Source organism: Gopherus flavomarginatus, chromosome 2 (assembly GCF_025201925.1).
Source record: "Gopherus flavomarginatus isolate rGopFla2 chromosome 2, rGopFla2.mat.asm, whole genome shotgun sequence".
Taxonomy (NCBI): Eukaryota; Metazoa; Chordata; order Testudines; family Testudinidae; genus Gopherus; species Gopherus flavomarginatus.
The window spans coordinates 35,088,576-35,108,686 of NC_066618.1; the positions used below are offsets into that span (position 1 = coordinate 35,088,576).

A 20,111-nucleotide genomic window follows, 5' to 3' on the forward strand; every position below is an offset into this window, starting at 1 on the left:
CTTAAATTTTCAGAAATGAATAGGGACCCAAAACCATTAATCACTTTTGAAATTTAGGCCCTTCACTCCCTCTGTTTCATTTCTTTTGTCTCTTCTATTTTCCTCTTCATTGTTTGTTTCTTACTCATTTCCCCCTTTTTCTTCTTGGAATTAAATGCACAATTTTCTATGTCATATAAGCTCCTGTTCCTTTTTAAATGCGTTTATATGTGTCAGTCATTTTCAAGCAAATTAAACTGTTAAAATATTTGTGCGTGATTTAATGCGCACACACACTCATATTTGGTTTTTAGTTGTTTTGTCTGTTTATAAAAATGCGTGTGTGTGTGTGTGTGTGTGTATATATATGCACATTTGTGTGTGTACGTACATACATATATGTAATATATATTCTTGTTGCTGCATTGGATGTCTTATCTTGCTGATACTCTAAATTTAACATATATGTTTATGTTTAAGGTGCAATAGTCCTGCGTGTTGCCCAATCGTGGTTTCGTATAGGTTCCTTGGAAATTTTAGCTCATTCTGGGGAACTGGACTTGCAAAGGTTAGAATGAAATCTTCATAGTAATATCAATAAAACCTATTCAAACATGTATGTACAGTAGTAATTTAGGGTGATCACTTATTGGATTGATTCACCTGATTTTGCTATTTATTTATAAGGAAAGACATACTATTTAATAAAGATTCAAATGCCAGATATTCATGGTAAGGGCTGCATTTAGCTGTTTGGCCTTGACTTTGCAAAAACATTCTCACAGGCTTGAATTTATATACGAGTAGTCCCATTACCTAAGCAATTATATACATTTTTGTAGGATCAAGGCTTCAGTTTGTAAAAGTTTTCATAGGGGCCTATGTGTGCTGCTTTAATATAAATATGAAATATAACAACAACAGAAGTACGTTCTGCAATATGTATTTTCCAGCAGCATGCAGGATTAAAAGGGAATAATGTATGTGGGTAACAAACTGTTGCAGAACTATTATAGGCTTTTTAACAATACTATAGTTTTCTCATCATTAAATATATTGTCCCTTAAGCAGTTTTGTTGCTCAGTTAAGAGAGCTGTTCTGTGATCTTGAATCAAGTAAAATTCCTCAGATCTTCCTCCTTTGAAACTATAGACTGATTGCTAATCATCTACAGTAGGGACTTATGCAGGTAGTGCTCAAAGAAGAAATAGCAGTTACTTACCATAGTAAGCAGTTGTTAAGTTGATTGCCTTCCTGGATCCATGCTGCCTGTCCTCTGTCCCCTTTATTTTGGAATCTTACAGCAGATTTTTGATTTGTGGAATGAACTGAATTATGGTTGAGGCTGTGCTGTATAGGATTTTAGTTTATATGTGTGCAGTCCCAGTCAACAGTTTCTGAGAAAGTTCCAAGATAAGGCACCTAGGACTTGCATGTCACTTGCTGTCAGGACCATATAGGCAGTTATTGAAGAACCATATTATACAGTGTTAAATAGCTGTTTTTTCTAAGAGTTTATAATTCAGCCATAAAAATGTTCTGTGTGGAGAAACTTGGCTCAGAACTTTGCCTGGTAGTGATTTTTTCTTATAACCAAACCAGTTTATCAGAAAATGTTATACAGGCATATAATCAAATATTGTGCTCTAGTCAGAGAATTTAATACTTGGAGGAGTTTTAACATAATGTGACGGCTTCTAATCATGTTCTGTGTGTGAAATATTAAGGTTTATTGCTAACGGATTCCATTAGGGTCTTACCCATTGCATTTAATGGGTGTTTCTTTACTGACTTCAGTGGGCTTTGATCAGCCCTTTAATGTGGAGAATAAGAAAGATTAGTCATCTCTTTGGCACATCAGTCCTAAACTTACTGGTTTTGCTTAAAGAACTCTTGCTTCACTTTTTCAGGACACTGCTAGACTTTGTCATACAAGAACATTTCCCATCAGTAAACATGAATGATTCAAATAGATATTTGGTGAGTATAAGAGAGACTTTTACTTTGCATACTTATTGTCAACGAAACGTAATTTGTATTAACAATATAAAAATAAATTAAAATGTTGCAAATATCACTGAAGTGGGCCTGCAGTTTTTATTCAAACAGATGTTTGCAAATATTATTCTTCAATATTCTCACAGTTCTCCCTTCAGGTATGAAGATTGTCTTTTCCTGCCTCTTACTTTACGCAAACATATTTATTGTGAAAACCACGAGGAGTCCAGTGGCACCTTAAACACTAACAGATTTATTTGGGCATAAGCTTTCGTGGGTAAAAAACCCACTTCTTCAGATGCATGAAGTGAAAATTACAGCTACAGGCATAAATATTGGCACATGAAGAGAAGGGAGTTATCTTACAAGTGGAAAACCAATGCTGAAGGCCAATTTAGTCAGGGTGGATGTGGTCCACTCCCAATAACTGAGGAGGAGGTGTCAATACCAAGAGAGGGAAAATGCTTTTGTAGTGAGCCAGCCACTCCCAGTCCCTATTCAAGCCCAAATTGATGGTGTTAAGTTTGCAGATGAATTGTAACTCTACGGTTTCTCTTTGAAGCCTGTTTTGACATTTTTTGTTGAAGAATGGCTACTCTTAAATCTGTTATTGAATGACCAGGGAGATTGAAAGGTTCCCCTTCTGGCTTTTGTATGTTACCATTCCTTATGTCTGATTTGTGTCCATTTATCCTTTTCCGTGGAGACTGTCCGGTTTGGCCAGTGTACATGGCAGAGGGGCATTGCTGGTATGTGATGGCATATATCACATTAGTAGATGTTCAGGAAATTGTTGAAATCCAGGTGGAATCCTTCAATGACCTCCTTCCCATGGGTCCATATGATGAAGATGTCATCAATGTAGCATAAGTAGAGGAGGGGCGCTAGGGGACGAGAGCTGGGGAAATGTTGTCCTAAGTCAGCCATAAACATGTTGGCATACTGTAGGGCCATGGGAGGCAGGCCAATCCTCGTTTACAGACAGCCCCCCAGCCTGAAGCAAATGCCAGCAACTGCACAGCACAGAAACACTTAACCCAGGAACCAACCACTGTAACAAACCTCATTGCCTTCTCTGTCCCCATATCTACTCTAGTGAAACCATCATAGGACCTAGCCACACCATCAGGGGCTCATTCACCTGCATGTCTACTAATGTTATATGTGCCATCATGTGCCAGCAATGCACTTCTGCCATGTACATGTACCACTTGTAAGGTAACTCCCTTCTCTTCATGTGCCAATATATATTTGTGCCTGTAGCTGTAATTTTCACTCCATGCATCTGAAGAAGTGGGTTTTTTACCCATAAAAGCTTATACCCAAATAAATCTGTTAGTCTTTAAGGTGCCACTGGACTCCTCGGTGTGTTTGTGGATACAGACTAACACAGCTACCCATCTGATATTTGTTATGGTAATAGCCCATTCTCCATTAATGTTTGTTCCCCTTATGCCCTTCATATACTAACCATAGACTAGTGATGGAGTGCAGGATCATGCTGTATCCTAAATAAATGCAATATCATTAATATAACACTTTGGTTTTAGCATTATTGCTATTGCAGCTGAACTTGTGCATTGTCACACAGCTCTAGGTGTTCTTGGATAAGATCATCATGCAGCCAACTCATTGAGAGTGCCATGTAAAAGTTCTGACAGGCATAAAAAATATGTGCCCAAATATTAAAAAGAAAACAGTATAATGTGCCAATTGTTATTTTTAAATAAATTATATGTTTGATAACATACGATTTGTCCGTATTTATTAATGAAAGGGTTTGAAGTAAAAAATATATTTGATTTCAGGACTTTTTCTCTAGAGTGGTATTGGAGACTGCAAATCTGATTGCATTGTGGATGTCAGTGGGCTTTGCTCATGGTAAGCAATGATAGCTCAATTAAATTATTGGTGTGGTAATTGTAAAATATTATCGTCTGTTAAAAGTCCTTTTACCCATAATAAACTCAAAGCCTTTCGGTTTTGGTATTTGTTTTGTTTAAATTCCCTAGAATGTATCAGTGTTTATTAAAAAAAAATTTAAAAAGTTAAAAACAGTACAAAAAACTAACTTCACAGTTTTTTTGGTAATTATCAAGGTTAATGCTGGGGTCACAGGAGGACAAATAGCAACAAGTAGAGAAGAGTAAGAGTATTGAAAGTTAAAATAGTTTAATGCTGTGATTTATTTCATGAATTGTATATTAACAATACATAGGTATATGCACAGGTGTGCATGCATCCATGTGTGTATCTTCCAGGACATTGCCTTTAACAGACGGCCCCACGCTTACACTTAGATTAATTTATTATTAACATTAACACATTTATCTAATATAATGTATTGGATTTTCTTAAGGATTCAAAGTTCAGATGAAAATCAGTAAAAACCAAAAAAATTAGCTTTTTTAAAACCTGGGGATTTTTTAGTAGAGATCCGTAAAAATCAGAAATGAAGGTCCTTACATATACTTAATAATGGCTTTTGCTTTGTCATGTTTAATTCTTTTTTTTTGTCCTTTATTTCAAACTTTTTGGCATTTTTACCTACAGCAATACCTGTGTTGTTTAGCACTTCTGCAAGTTTTCTCTGACAGATTCAAGAGATGTGTTGATTTTCAAAGTGCAGACAGATTAGGAAGAGGCAAAAGACTGGCATAGTACATGGGCTTCTCAAAAAATTCTTTAAGAAGGGTTGCTGGTTAGAGGCACAGAACACGGTTGTATCGATATTACTTACTTCGGTCAGTCTACTGGCTTTTTTTTAAAGTGAACACTTTAGATGATACAATACAGTGCTTTTTGAAAGACAGTTGCACTGATGTAGCACTAGTGCATGTAATAATTTTTTGTAATATATTCAGAGACCATATGTTGGTGTCATATAATTGGCATGAGTTTGTGATGCCTTCATTAGATCCTATATTATACAGTGGTGGGGCCATATCAGTACCTAAATTCACTGATACACGAATTTATTTGTACAGCATCATGGGAATGCCCGTTTATTTGGAAAACTACTGTACTCTCAATATGCTATGAAACTTTGTTTCAGAATTATCCCCATATGGAGAATCAGCATGATATTGCTAATATAGCGCTCACACAACTCACAAGGAAAGGAAAATAATTGATCAAATGTGCATGAGGTAGTCATAGTTCCTCAATATTGCCACTGAAAGTAAAAGAAGACAGTGCTATCTAGACATAGAAAGCAGATGAGATATCACAGAGACATCAGATGTTTTCAGTTTTGATATATAAAATGCCTGCAAGGTTGAGATCAAGGGATTTATCTTTAAATCCAGAATCTCATCTCCTGGGCCCAGCTTTAGATAGATCCACCATAATCTAGGCTTTTCAGCAAATTTTCTGCTTTTGATAAAAGTGTCTAGACTAAACTTTATTGTTTTGATAGTTGTATTTTTGTTGTTGATTAATTCTAGGTGTGTGCAATACAGATAACTTCAGTTTGTTATCCATAACAATAGATTATGGTCCATTTGGTTTTATGGAGTCCTATGATCCAAGTGAGTATAGCACATGTATTTGAATATACCTTTTTTTTGTTGGACATGAAATTCCTTCTTATTGTGTTGTTATATAATTTTTGTTTGCTCAGAAAGTTGTTAACATTATTAGCACATGGATTCTGCATATGTGTACTGTATGTACATTGGTCAGAAAATAAATTTTGTGCATCTAGTTGCATTTTAGATCAGAGAGTTTTACTGTGTATTACACAAGTTATATTTTAAATTGTACACTAAAAAACTTGCAGATAATGTATATTACTACTAAACCCATTTCCATAAAGAATCTCTCATACTGACATTCATCAAATTCCCAGATGCTGAAGCAGAAATCAAGAAAAATCTGTAAAAACTGAATACAGCTAAAAGTAGCCAAAAGCAAAATCTGTCATCTTTTATCATTTTGACTTTACAGTCACAACTGTGAATCCGTAGGGGTGGGGTGTGTGTGTGTGTGTCAAATCTGCCCAGTTATAACACTCTACTGTAAATCTTTCATTGAAAGCATGAATTACATTTCTCTCTCTATCTATAATAAATAGACATAGGTCCAGAAGATGGTGTTCAGATGTACATTACATTTAGACTGGGGTTTGGAAGTCAAATCATGGCTGAGGGTCACCCTCAGTGGTGTTGAAATCTCACTGTCTATTTTCATAAGATTTCAGGCTCAAGTGATGAAAATCTCCTGAAATCTGATCTTGTACACCTTGGGCATATCTCAGCTGGAACCTTAAAAGAGGCTCTTCTAGTTTTCTTTCTTTCCCTGAAGCCAAACTAGAGGTGTGGATGTAGATCTGGGGATTCAGATTTGAACATGTGTCTAAGCTCCCAAAATTCACAGTTATGTAGGTAGGCTGGGGAGGAGAGTGGGATTGCATTTGAAGTAGTGTTTTGGGCCCACCTCTAATAACAATGAATCAAACAAAGTAGAACATTTGACACCAACTCTGAGATGCTGTTCCTAGTCACAGTCCTTGTTTCCTTCTGAGTGCCGAGGCTGATCCCCATTAGTATTGCTTCTGGTAGTAGCTTCCTCAGAGAGTACAAAGGAGGATCCAGGATGACAGCCCTCATAGACACCGACCAGCAGAGCTGGGCCTGTTCTGGACAAGAAGTGTATGCTGCATCCTTTCTGAAGTTGATGCTGTAGCTATGCTTACCCTTTGCTCCTGGATGCATTATGCCTTTCATGAAGGATATGCATTTGCCTATTCATCACTCCTCAAAGTGGAATTTCTTGTGCTGGGACATTTTAGCCCTAAATATTTCAGAAGCTAATATATAATTATATACATTTTGAAATATTATTTATGTTCAGATAATTAGTGTCACTAGGCTACTTAAAAATATATGCATCTCATTTACTTAGATTACATTGTACAAATATATTGTTGTTTGGAAGACTGGAATCCCTAGGCATCTAACCATATGATATTTAATAGTATTAAATATCATATGGTTAGATGCCTAGGGATTCTTTAATATAAATAATAAAGAATACTGAAAAACATTATTCTGAGTGTAAAAAAAAAATGGCTGTTTAAATATCTGAATTTATTCTGTGTCTTGAAGTAGGAAAACAACACCATCTTGGACCAACATGTGACCATCTGGGAATGTATTCTTTACTCTGGCAAATGTTAGATCTCGGGCTAATCCATTGTAAATAAATATTCTTGTGTTCGGAGTACTCTGAGTTAATATTTAGTGCTTACAGGACTTCTATTAGTTTGCTGTTTAAATATGAAAAATTAGCCTAGTTTAATATTTTAACTTTGGTTGTTTATTCTAATTAATCTGTTGCAGAAATGTGATGCTTTGTTTCAAACAGATTTTGTTCCAAACACATCTGATGATGAAAGGAGGTATAAAATAGGAAACCAAGCAAATGTTGGGATGTTTAATCTGAACAAGCTGTTCCAAGCTCTAAAACCTGTATTGGATCGCAGACAAAAGAAGCTGTAAGTTATCCTTAAAAATATCTTTGCACCTAAAAGAACTAAAGAGATTATGCTATAATGGCCATATGTGTAAGAGAAAAGAGGGCTATCTTTTTAGGAAGTTTGATTTCTAAATAGAAAGTATTTTCTGAATATGTTATGGACCAAACAAGACTGTGTTTTTAAAACAAAAAAAAATAAATACCAAAATGGGGTAAAAGGGAAGTTTTTCATAAATAGGCACAAGCCAGAAGAAGGTTTCACACTTGAATGTGAAGCTGAATTGTGTCTTTGGTATTACTGTTGGTCAATAGGATTTGTTATTTCCTTACTTTTATAGTGCTTTCCAGATTCTGGAGGGATACTCTCAGCATTATTATACGCGGTATGTACTTCCATAACTCAGATTTTAAAGAAGCATATACCATAAAATCTGTTTTCAGAACAATTTCTTTGCCTTCATAATTTCTGTTTCTACTTTCAGTTTTACAGAACTATTTAGAGCAAAATTGGGTCTCCTTGGGGAGAATGAGGATGATAACTATTTGATTGCATTTCTCCTAAAAGTGAGTTTATTATTGGTCATTCTTTTGGCGATATTTGAACTGTCTAATATTTTAAGAACACTGATAGAAATGTATTTAATTTCATAGCTCATGGAAGATACAAAGGCTGATTTTACAATGGCATTTCGGCATCTCAGTGAGATTACTCAAGACCAGCTAAAAGAGCTCCGTATTCCTCAGGTATTAATTAATACATGATATTTTAGGAATATCTTACTGGCCTGTGAGCTCACCTAGGCAAGTATGGAATGAATAAGTGAGTAATTATGGGTACATAGTGAAAACTGCATGTGTCAGATTTTCAGTTACAGGCATAACATGGACACTCACAGAATTATATCCACACACAACTTCACTTGCATGAATGCCTGCATACAGCGGGTATGTCGTCTGAGCACCTTCAGCCACATTAGATGAAAGGATTGCTAAGAGAACGCCATCTCCTAACATGTTTTATTGCTTTTAAGTGTATATGTTTAAACAGCAGAAATATTAATGGGGAAAAAAACTACTTTTGTTAGTATAGAGATAGCTAAAAGCAGTTCTTCAAAAAGCATATATAGTATCTTCAAAGTTTACATTCTACAGCCTTTACAGACAAGGACCCTGCATCTGACAACTTTATATTTCTTCTTCAAGCAATGTCCACTTCAAGTGAGCTCACCTCCTTGCACCTTTAATCAGATTTTTGGTAGTAGTGCCCATTTGCCCGTGCATGTGACCTATGCTTCTTTGGGCCCCAACTTACACAAGCGTTCCATTCCAAAACACCTTGTGTAACTCAAATTTTGCGTAAGTCGGGAACGTATACCCGACCGTTACGTGCAAAAAAAAAACCCCCAAAAATCTTTCTAGCTTACGGAACTTACTAAACTTTTTCCATAAGTGTGGATTTGGGTAAGTCGGGTTTGCGTAACCCGGGGAGTGTTTGTATAGAGCTGCATGGGTGAACTGGCCCAGTTCCTTCTCAACCATCTGGGCCTAACACAGAGCATTAGTGTGCCTTACTTTTTGAAGTTTCTGAGCCTAGTTACCCTTCTTTAGTTTATTATTTTTTCTTTAGTTATTTTATTTACTTTTTATTTAGGGGGACTGTCTCTTGATCCCTTTTCCCTTTGGGGAGGGAAAACTTCCCATATTAAATTCCTTTGCCCTGGGGTATGTCAGGCTTTCCAGGCTTCAGCAGTGCATCACTTACCGAGAGGCCATTCCATTCAGTGACTGGCATTCCCATTATTTCTGTTTCTTGGGATGTCTCATATCCCTCATAAGTGCTCCATTTGCTCAGCTTTTAAGGGCAGGGCCAGAAAACATTGAGAACTAAAACTGAGACTCTTAGTGATGGAGCATTCCCTCCACTGGGCTCAGATCTCGATCAGGAGACCCCCTGGATGTTAGTCACTTAATTAACACAGTACCCCATCAACTTGAACATGATTACCTGAGGTAGATCCACAGAGAAGACCCATAGAATGCAAAGTCATTCTGCACAGAAAGAGTCCATTTCAAAAAGACCTCAGTCTCCACAGAGCAAGACTGCTGCAGAGACCTTGCATCCCACCTTGGGTATGGCTGAGGCTCTAGATGCTCTCGGAATCGATCCTATGCCTCGGGCGCCAGGCTCAGCAGAAGAAAAGCATGCTTCATTGAAGCATTCCACAGCTCAGAAAACGGTACCCGCACTTCTTTGATAAAGTCTACATCTAAGGTGGCCGCTAAGATGGCGTCAGTACCGGGAAGACACCATGCCTCTTATCCAGTCTCTGCACTCCCCAAGGCATCTTCATCAGTACCATCTATTTCAACAAGAGTGGACTTGCCAGAACAGCATTTACCCTCAGTACCAACAATGGAATGGCGCCCCACTCTTCAGACCAACCCAGTATCATAGGAGTCAGATTCTCAAGGGATCTATTTGTTTCAGAGAAGCTGGAGTTTCCCTTATTGATTGGTACCAGGAGGTTATCAGTACCAAGAAAAGCACAGTCACTGAGATGCCACCTTTCCCTATTACCGCTTGACTCATCAACATCTTCAGAGAGTACCAGTGCTTCCCTTCTTGAAGAGGAGGAATTTTCCTCCAATTTGAGTATTTTGATCCAGGGATTTCCATCCTGACACTTGTGACAAGAGAGTTGCATCAAAAACCGGCCCATGTGTCCCAGACCTTGTTCAAGCACAAGTGGTTGCCACTCCTGTCAAAGCTGATCCCCCAGTCTGACACTTCGAGTGCAGAAGGATGGGGCCTGCAAGGACTCTAAAAATTAATACTGGCCACTCCAGGCTTGTATTAAACTCCCAAGGTTTCAGGTTTTCTCTGAACTTGGATTGGTAGATGCTGCCACTACCCAAGTGCAGAACCTCTTTGAGAAATCAGGAAGCCTCACTTGGGAATTCCTTCCTGTGGGGTACCCTCAAGCCCCCCCTCCCCACACACACACGGGAAGAGCTGAAAAAGAGAGGAGGAAAAAAGGAAATTAGCTGTTGCCACCAGCTAATTAAACAACGTGCAAACCTCTTAAGGCACACACATCTTTTTAAAAGGTTCTTAAAAAGGGTACATTTTATTTTATTTTAAAAAGGAAGGAAAATACATCAGGGAATTCAGCTATTGCAATATTTTAAAAGAGCAATTACAAGGATTAAGCACCAAGAATTTATTTTTTTTTTTTAGAGGGTCCAGCATAAAGGTTAAAAGGAAAACAAAAGCACGGGGTTAGCAAAGCAGAATCCACAAGCCATAAAGAAATAAAGGGATAAACCTAATCGTGACTTCCTAGACATTTCCTGTTTTACTCACATATCTGGGGTTTCAAACGAGTGGTTTCTAGGTATGATACTGATGATTTTTCATACCTGGCCCCAAGGTTTTTACAGCACCGCTGCTCTGTCCCCCTCTTCCCAGGAGAATAGCCACAGACAGACTGGGGAAATTTTTTTTCTCAATTTTAAAAAGTTCTAGCCTTCCTATTGGCTCTTTTGGTCAGGTGCCCACTCACTTCCTTTTACCTATGCATAACAGTGAGACTTTTAAAATCTTTACAGGTAAAGCAAGTAGAGAACAGCTACTAAGAGAGATTTTATAGCTAGCTGGCTGGCTGAGTGTCCATAAAAGGGAGTTACTGCTCCCCTTCATTTATCACAACCCCTGATGCTTCTTGGTCCTCAGTGGCCTACAGGGATCCATCAGCAGTTTTACCATGCCTCTAGTCTCTCTTTCAGGAAATACAGGGGAGAAGCTCCTGTACTCCAACTTCTCCTCCTCTCTTACCTCAGGCACCTTTGAGGGGCATGAGGCCAGGGCAGATAAAGAGGTCACTCCCCGAACAAACATTTCTTCGTCTTCCCCAAATGAATTTGTTGTACCTCCCACACTGACTGTGGCTGATGACTTTGGACACTTCTAAAAGTTAATGAAGTGCATTGCAGATTCCCTTCAGATCAGGGAGTCACAAGATAAGCTCCTGGACATCCTCCAGTGGACTCCCTCTACTTGAGTTGATCTGCCTACTAATCAGGTTCAGTTGGATCCTGCCAAATCCATCTGGGAGTCCCCTGCTATGATTCTACTGAAGTGCAAATGGGCATATAAGAAAATATTACATCCCGGCTAAGGATTCTGAATTTCTGTTCACCCATCCAACACCAAAGTCCTTGGTTGTGGAGGCAGTAAATGAACATGGCAGACAATGTTATGCGAAGGCCATGTCATATGATAAGGACCAAAAATGCTTTGATCTATTCAACAGAAAGATCTATTCATCCAAGACTCTTCAGTTTAGGATCGCAATCTATCAAGCTGTCATGGCTAAATGAACTAACTCAAATTATGCCAAATTCGCCACCTTTATTGAGCATCTGCTGGATGATCAACATGACCAGTTTCAGGCTATCATTAATGAGGGTCATCTTTTAGCTAGAACATCACTACAAGTCTCTTTGGATGCAGCCGATACTGCTGCTAAATCCATCTCTATGGCAGTAATCATGCAGAGGACTTTCTGACTCTAGCTGTCTGGTTTCCCAAGGGAGGTCCAAATCATGGTTGAAGACCTTCTCTTCGATGGTCTCAAACTGTTTGCTGAGTCCACTGATGATTCACTATGTACCCTTAAGGATTCCAGAACTACATTAGGATCCTTTGGGATTTACACGCCTACAAACAAATGAAAATTTAGTACATCCCAAACTTCACAAAGATCCCTTCCCACTTCATTCTCAGGTTTTCAGAGACCATATCAGCCACTCAGGAAAAAAGCCAAGGTTCCAGAGGAAGAGATCACCTGCTCCTTCTGCACCATCATTATCATCTAAGCCAGACAGAGCACCTGAGCATGGATGCTTCTATCCAGATCCTGGTGCGGTTTTGCAGGGACTGTAACTTGCAATTTCCACTTACTGATATCCAGGCTGGAGGTGGGGCATCCAATGTGAAAGGTGCCTACTGGTGGAATCTCTCAGGCAGCAGGTGGGAGAGCTACAGGAGGAGGTGGCTAGGTTGAGGAGCATCCGAATCCGCGAGCGATTCCTGGACAGTGTCCATGTGGAGACAGCCGAAGTAGCTGTCCCAGTACACAGGACTGCTGACACACCACAGGTGGAGGAGGAGATGGCTCAGGGTGGACACTGGCAGCTGGTTACTTCTGGCAGCGGGCAGTGCTCCACCCCTGCTCCGAACCCTCCTGCCGTGGTAATAGGTAACCATTATGCTCTTCTTGATACAGGAGAGAAGCAATCACCCCTTACAGTAAAGGAGGAGAAGCCTCATACCCCTGATGTTGAGAGGTCTGCTGCCACCACTGCGAATAGGAAATGTAGGGTAGTGGTAGTCGGAGACTCTCTGCTGAGAGGGACGGAGGTGCTCATCTGTCGCCCTGACATTTCATCTCGGGAGGTATGCTGCCTGCTAGAGGCCCGTATCCGAGATGTTACAGAGGCATTGTCAAGGATTATCCAGCCCTCTGACTACTACCCCATGCTACTCATCCATGTGGGCACAAATGATACTGCGAGGTGTGACACTGAGTGGATCAAGAGTGACTACAGGACTCTGGGAGTACGGGTGAAGGAGTTCGGAGCGAAGGTGGTATTCTCTTCGATTCTTCCTGTCAAAGGTGGGGCTCGGGCAGAGAGAGATGCATCATGGAGGTGAATGCCTGGCTGCGAAGATGGTGTTGCCAGGAGGGCTTTGGCTTCCTCGACGATGGGATGCTATTTGAGGAAGGACTGCTAGGCAGAGATGGCATTCACCTTTTGAGGAGGGGAAAGATCCTAGTTGCACACAGACTGGCTAATCTAGTGAGGAGGGCTTTAAACTAGGTTAGATGGAGACAGGTGAGCAAAGCCAACAGGTAAGTGGGGAACATGGAGACCTGGGAGATGGGTCGGAAACAAGAGGGAGCGGGCTATAATGGCAGAGCGAAAGGAGGGTCAGGGCAAAACTGAGAGGCAAGCTCAAACCAGTATCTTAGATGCCTGTACACAAATGCGAGAAGTATGAGTAATAAGCAGGAAGAACTGGAAGTGCTAATAAATAAATACAACTATGACGTTGTCATCACTGAAACTTGGTAGGATAATACACATGACTGGAATGTTGGCGTGGATGGGTACAGCTTGCTCAGGAAGGATAGACAGGGAAAAAAGGGAGGAGATGTTGCTTTATATATTAAAAATGTACACACTTGGACTGAGGTGGAGATGGACATAGGAGATGGAAGTGTTGAGAGTCTCTGGGTTAGGCTAAAAAGGGTAGAAAACAAGGGTGATGTTGTGCTAGGAGTCTACTACAGGCCACCTAACCAGGTGAAAGAGGTGGATGAGGCTTTTTTTTAAGCAACTAACAAAATCGTCCAAAGCCCAAGTTTTGGTGGTGATAGGGGACTTCAACTATCCAGATATATGTTGGGAAAATAAGACTGTGGGGCACAGACTATCCAATAAGTTCCTGGACTGCATTGCAGACAACTTTTTATTTCAGAATGTTGAAAAAGCTACTGGGGGGAAGCAGTTCTAGACTTGATTTTAACAAATAGGGAGGAACTCGTTGAGAATTTGAAAGTAGAAGGCAGCTTGGGTGAAAGTGATCATGAAATCATAGAGTTTGCAATTCTAAGGAAGGGTAGAAGGGAGTACACCAAAATAGAGACAGTGGATTTCAGGAAGGCGGATTTTGGTAAGCTCAGAGAGCTGATAGGTAAGGTCCCGTGGGAATCAAGACTGAGGGGAAAAACAACTGAGAAGAGTTGGCAGTTTTTCAAAGGGACACTATTAAGGGCCCAAAAGCAAGCTATTCCGCTGGGTAGGAAAGATAGAAAATGTGGCAAAAGACTCTCTTGGCTTAACCACGAGATCTTGCATGATCTAAAAAATAAAAAGGAGTCATATAAAAAATGGAAACTAGGTCAGATTACAAAGGATGAATATAGGCAAATAACACAGGAATGCAGGGGCAAGATTAGAAAGGCAAAGGCACAAAATGAGCTCAAACTAGCTATAGGAATAAAGGGAAACAAGAAGACTTTTTATCAATACATTAGAAGCAAGAGGAGGACCAAGGACAGGGTAGGCCTTCTGCTCAGTGAGGAGGGAGAAACAGTAACAGGAAACTTGGAAATGGCAGAGATGCTTAATGACTTCTTTGTTTCGGTCTTCACTGAGAAGTCTGAAGGAATGCCTAACATAGTGAATGCTTATGGGAAGGGGGTAGGTTTAGAAGATAAAATAAAAAAAGAACAGGTTAAAAATCACTTAGAAAAGTTAGATGCCTGCAAGTCACCAGGCCTGATGAAATGCATCCTAGAATACTCAAGGAGCTAATAGAGGAGGTATCTGAGCCTCTAGCTATTATCTTTGGAAAATCATGGGAGACAGGAGAGATTCCAGAAGACTGGAAAAGGGCAAATATAGTGCCCATCTATAAAAAGGGAAATAAAAACAACCCAGGAAACTACAGACCAGTTAGTTTAACTTCTGTGCCAGGGAAGATAATGGAGCAAGTAATTAAGGAAATCACCTGCGGACACTTGGAAGGTGGTAAGGTGATAGGGAATAGCCATCATGGATTTATAAAGAACAAATCATGTCAAACCAATCTGATAGCTTTCTTTGATAGGATAACAAGTCTTGTGGATAAGGGAGAAGCGGTGGATGTGGTATACCTAGACTTTAGTAAGGCATTTGATATGGTCTCGCATGATATTCTTATCGATAAACTAGGCAAATACAGTTTAGATGGGGCTACTATAAGGTGGATGCATAACTGGCTGGATAACCGTACTCAGAGAGTAGTTATTAATGGTTCCCAATCCTGCTGGAAAGGAATAACAAGTGGGGTTCTGCAGGGGTCTGTTTTGGGACCAACTCTGTTCAATATTTTCATCAATGACTTAGATGTTGGCATAGAAAGTACGCTTATTAAGTTTGCAGACGATACCAAACTGGGAGGGATTGCAACTGCTTTGGAGGACAGGGTCAAAATTCAAAATGATCTGGACAAATTGGAGAAATGGTCTGAGGTAAACTGGATGAAGTTTAATAAAGACAAATGCAAAGTGCTCCACTTAGGAAGGAACAATCAGTTTCACACATACAGAATGGGAAGAGACTATCTCGGAAGGAGTACGGCAGAAAGGGATCTAGGGGTTATAGTGGACCACAAGCTAAATATGAGTCAACAGTGTGATGCTGTTGCAAAAAAAGCAAACATGATTCTGAGATGCATTAACAGGTGTGTTGTGAGCAAGACACGAGAAGTCATTCTTCCACTCTACTCTGCGCTGGTTAGGCCTCAGCTGGAGTATTGTGTCCAGTTCTGGGCACCGCATTTCAAGAAAGATGTGGAGAAATTGGAGAGGGTCCAGAGAAGAGCAGCAAGAATGATTAAAAGTCTTGAGAACATGACCTATGAAGGAAGGTTGAAAGAATTGGGTTTGTTTAGTTTGGAAAAGAGAAGACTGAGAGGGGACATGATAGCAGTTTTCAGGTATCTAAAAGGGTGTCATCAGGAGGGAGAAAACTTGTTCACCTTAGCCTCTAATGATAGAACAAGAAGCAATGGGCTTAAACTGCAGCAAGGGAGATTTAGGTTGGACATTAGGAAAAAGTTCCTAACTGTCAGGGTGGTTAGACACTGAAATAAGTTGCCTGGGGAGGTTGTGGAATCTCCATCTCTGGAGATATTTAAGAGTACGTTAGATAAATGTCTATCAGGGGTGGTCTAGACAGTATTTGGTCCTGCCATGAGGACAGGGGACTGGACTCAATGACCTCTCGAGGTCCTTTCCAGTCGTAGAGTCTATGAATCTATGAAAGCATCAGTTTTGATGGACTGGTCAAGAGCCTGGAACTATCTCTCAATACCAAGCTACACATACACCATTTTACCCATCTTCCACTCTTTGGAAACTGTTTCTCCCATTTTCTTTCTGTATGGGAGAGAATCACAGTCACAAGACAAATGTATGCTAGAGGTCATAAGGTCAGGATACGCTATGCATTTTACCTCCCTTCCTCATCTCTCTTCAGTGACCTCTCTCCTGAGCATCTCTTAAAGCAAGAAGTTAACTCACTTCTGCAAATGAGTGCAATAGGACCAGTTCCTATTCTGTACAGAGGGAAGGGCTTTTATTCCAACTACTTTCTGGTCCCAAAAAAGAATGGACAGTGGAGACCAATTTTAGATCTAAAACTCCTAAACAACTTTTGTCAAGTCTCAAAAATTCAGGATAGTGTCACTTACATTTATAATCCAGTGATTACAACTAGAGGATTGATTTTTAGCCCTCAGCCTTCAGGATGTCTGTTTTCATATCACAATTCACACATTTCACAAATGATTCCTGCACTTTTCAGTAGACCAGGATTACTTTCAATATTGAGTGCTCTCGTTTGGCCTTTTGTCTGACCCAATAGTGTTCTCAGAAGTGCTGGCAGTGGTCGCAGCTTGTCTTTGACATCTGGGAATAACCATTTTTCCGTGCCTCGACAACTGGCTACTCAAAGGCTAGTCTTACAATGATGTTTTTGACACCATAAAGAGGATGAGCTCTCTGTTCCATGAGCTAGGGTTGCAGCTCAACATTGAGAAATTCAAGTTTACCCCGGTACAAAGAATAGAGTTCATAAGAGCCTCCTTGGACACGATATCAGCTAGGGCTTATCTTCCCCCAGTGGATTCTTGATGTTAGCGAGTTTTGTCTAAAAGATTCAGATCAGCCCATAGATATAAAAAAGAAGTTGTCTTCAATTGCTCAGACACATGGCAGCCTGCACTTTTGTGATGCCATGTGCCAGGCTCCACCTCTGATATTTCCAGGGCTGGCTCATGGCTATTTGTACTCCAAACAAACACAGCTTGAACAAGTTAGTGTTGGTCCCTCGTCAGGTAGGAGAGTCTCTCGGTGGAGGGACCCTGACAAAGTCAGCGCAGGGATTCCGTGTGTTCAGCCTTCTCCCTCTGTCACTATAATGACAGATGCAGCCCTGAGGGGCTGGGGGATGCACTTGGGGACCCTCACAGTACATAGCAAATGGTCTTCCCAAGAGATACAACTACACATCAACCTCATCAAACAGAGGGCAATCAGGAATGCATGTATCCATTTCCTGCCTTTAATCAGGAACAAATCCATAAAGAGTCTCATGGAAAACATAGCTTGCATATTTTATGTTAACTGACAGAGAGTGGCCAGGTCCCCTTCCCTTTGTGCTGAAACAGTAAAGCTCTGGAACTCATGCATAGCCAATTGCATCCTTATTTCAGCAATTTATCTTCCGGGGATTTAGAACCAGTTAGCAGATCACCTCAGCAGGAACTTTCCCACTCTAGAAATGGGATTTGGATCCTCAGATTCTTGATCAAATTTTTTGGACTTGGGGAGTTCAAAAATAGACCTCTTTGCCACTGTTACCAACAAGAAATGCAAACACTTTTGTTCATGGGGGAGATTGGGTCCTCTCTCTTTTAGAGATGCCTTCCTCATTTCATGAACAGAAGGCTTTCCATATGTGTTTCCACCAACATCCTAATTCTGAAAGCGATCAATAAGATCAAGCACAACAAAGCCATAATAGTCTCAGCGTGGCCAAGACAGATATGGTATCCTTTCCTGATTCACTTAACCATCTATCAGATGATCAGCCTTCCATCCATTCCTCATTTTTTCCCAGGATGCTGGCTGCACTCTTCATCCCAGCCTGAGTGTACTTCGTCTCAGAACTTGGTTCCTTGGTTCATGGGACTACAGTTGACTTGTTCTAAGGAGGTGGTACAAGTATTATTGGACAGCAGAAAAGGTTTCCTCCACAAATGGAAAAGATTCAGCCTGTGGTGTGTCCAGAGAAGTTTTCCACTTGTTCATTCTTACCTCTTGATGGTCCTTGATTACCTCATAGAAATAAAAAAACAGGATTGTCTTTCAGCTCTGTCAAGGTCCCCTTGGAGGCTATAACAGCCTTCCATTCAGCAGTTGAAGGATTCTCAGTCTTCACCCATCCTAAAACTGTAAGATTTCTGTGGGGACTGGGAAACCTTTTTCCCCAAGCTATGGAACTCACTCCTATCTGGGATTTGAATTTAGTACTTAGATGCCTTATGCCTTTGAGCCAAACCTCTTTCCTCATTAATTTAACTTGGAAAACAGTCTTTTTGGTGGCGATCACCTCTGCTCGCAGAATTGGAGAAGTAGGGGGCTTTAATGGCAGATCCTCCCATTTACAGTATTTTTCAAGGACAAGGTTTTGTAATGTCCATGCCCAAATTTTGTACTCAAGATATCATCTGAATTTCACATCAACCAGATTATGCACCTACTGTCGCCCCCTTCTCCCCCCACAAGTCTCATTGGTCCAAAGAAGAAGCCATTTTACATGCTTTGGACATTAGGAGGGCATTAGCCTTTTATTTGGAAAGAACCAAGTCATTTGGGAAGTAACCCAAACTGTTTATGACTATTGTGGATAGATCCGAAGATTCAGCAATTTCCACCCATTGTGCTATAAATCTTTAGATATACAGTCTCCATCTAGGGTGTTGGCCCATTCCATGAGATTTCTGTCTGCTTCTATGGCATTATTCAAGAATGTTCCTATTCTGGAAATGTATAAAGCTGCCACTTGGTCTTCTGTATATATTTTTCCTAAGCATTATGCACCGGTCCAGTTTTCTAGATCAGATGCTGCAGTTGGAAATGCTGTGGTGTCTTCAATCTTGGACTTGGCACAAAAGTCCCCCTCTCTAGCTGGAATTACTGCTGGTAGTCACTGGAAGTGGAGCACCTATAAGGACATTACTCAAAGAAGAAGAGGTTACTCACCTTATGTAATAACTAGAGTTCTGCGAGATATATCCCCCTATGTGTGCTCCACTACTCACCCTCCTTCCCCTCTGCTTTGGAGTTTCTTCTGGGGACTTTATGGTACATAAGGAACTAAGGGCAGTTTGCCTGCACAACCTATATAGCCTTGCAGTGAGGAATGAGGAAGCTTAAGGCACATATGTGGGCTGAACGGGCACCACTACCAAAAATCTCCAATTAAAGGTGCAAGGGGCATTAGCACACCTGAAGTGGAGCACCCATAGGGATACACATCTCAAAGAACTCCAGTTACTGCACAAGATGAGTAACCTCTCCATGTAAGTAACCCCATATCAGTGCAGTGGGAATACTCACATACATGAAGTTACTCATTTCTGTAGATCTATGAGCTAAGATGTGAAAATATTTAATTTACTGGACTGAGGTCTAAATTTTCAAAAGTAACTAAGTTGTATATGCAAAATGTGGTCCCAATCCTTAAACGTTTTGAGTGCTTCCTGTGAGCTTCATTGGGAGTTGAGCACATTGGTGCAAACAGGTAATTATGCATGCAAAATGGATTACTGCATGTTCATTTAGGCATTTACATTATGCAGTTATCTACTACGACACACGTATATTGTGTACATGCAGCATAGGAACCTAATTTTGCAAATGTGATAAATGGAGTATTTGGATTCTATAATGTATAGGCTATATGTGATGGGTTCAGTCACAGAGACCCCCTTGGGACTGTCACCTGATGTGCTGGAATTACCTCTGAGCCTGTTTTCC

At 40.3% G+C, this 20,111-nt stretch overlaps 1 protein-coding gene across 5 annotated transcripts in view; it reads left to right on the forward strand.

Moving 5' to 3' along the window:
- The window catches only part of LOC127044350 (protein adenylyltransferase SelO-like), a 52,779-nt gene that overhangs the window by 10,616 nt on the left and 22,052 nt on the right, over positions 1-20,111 (forward strand). For 3 of the 5 annotated variants that reach the window (XM_050939098.1, XM_050939097.1, XM_050939100.1), the window contains 8 exons: positions 460-547; positions 1,890-1,959; positions 3,786-3,858; positions 5,424-5,507; positions 7,345-7,474; positions 7,794-7,838; positions 7,938-8,019; positions 8,107-8,199. In XM_050939098.1, the coding sequence (XP_050795055.1) occupies positions 460-547; positions 1,890-1,959; positions 3,786-3,858; positions 5,424-5,507; positions 7,345-7,474; positions 7,794-7,838; positions 7,938-8,019; positions 8,107-8,199 (665 nt within the window). The remainder of the gene's footprint in view (positions 1-459; positions 548-1,889; positions 1,960-3,785; positions 3,859-5,423; positions 5,508-7,344; positions 7,475-7,793; positions 7,839-7,937; positions 8,020-8,106; positions 8,200-20,111) is intronic. The other 2 variants (XM_050939099.1, XM_050939101.1) reach the window with 2 other exon arrangements.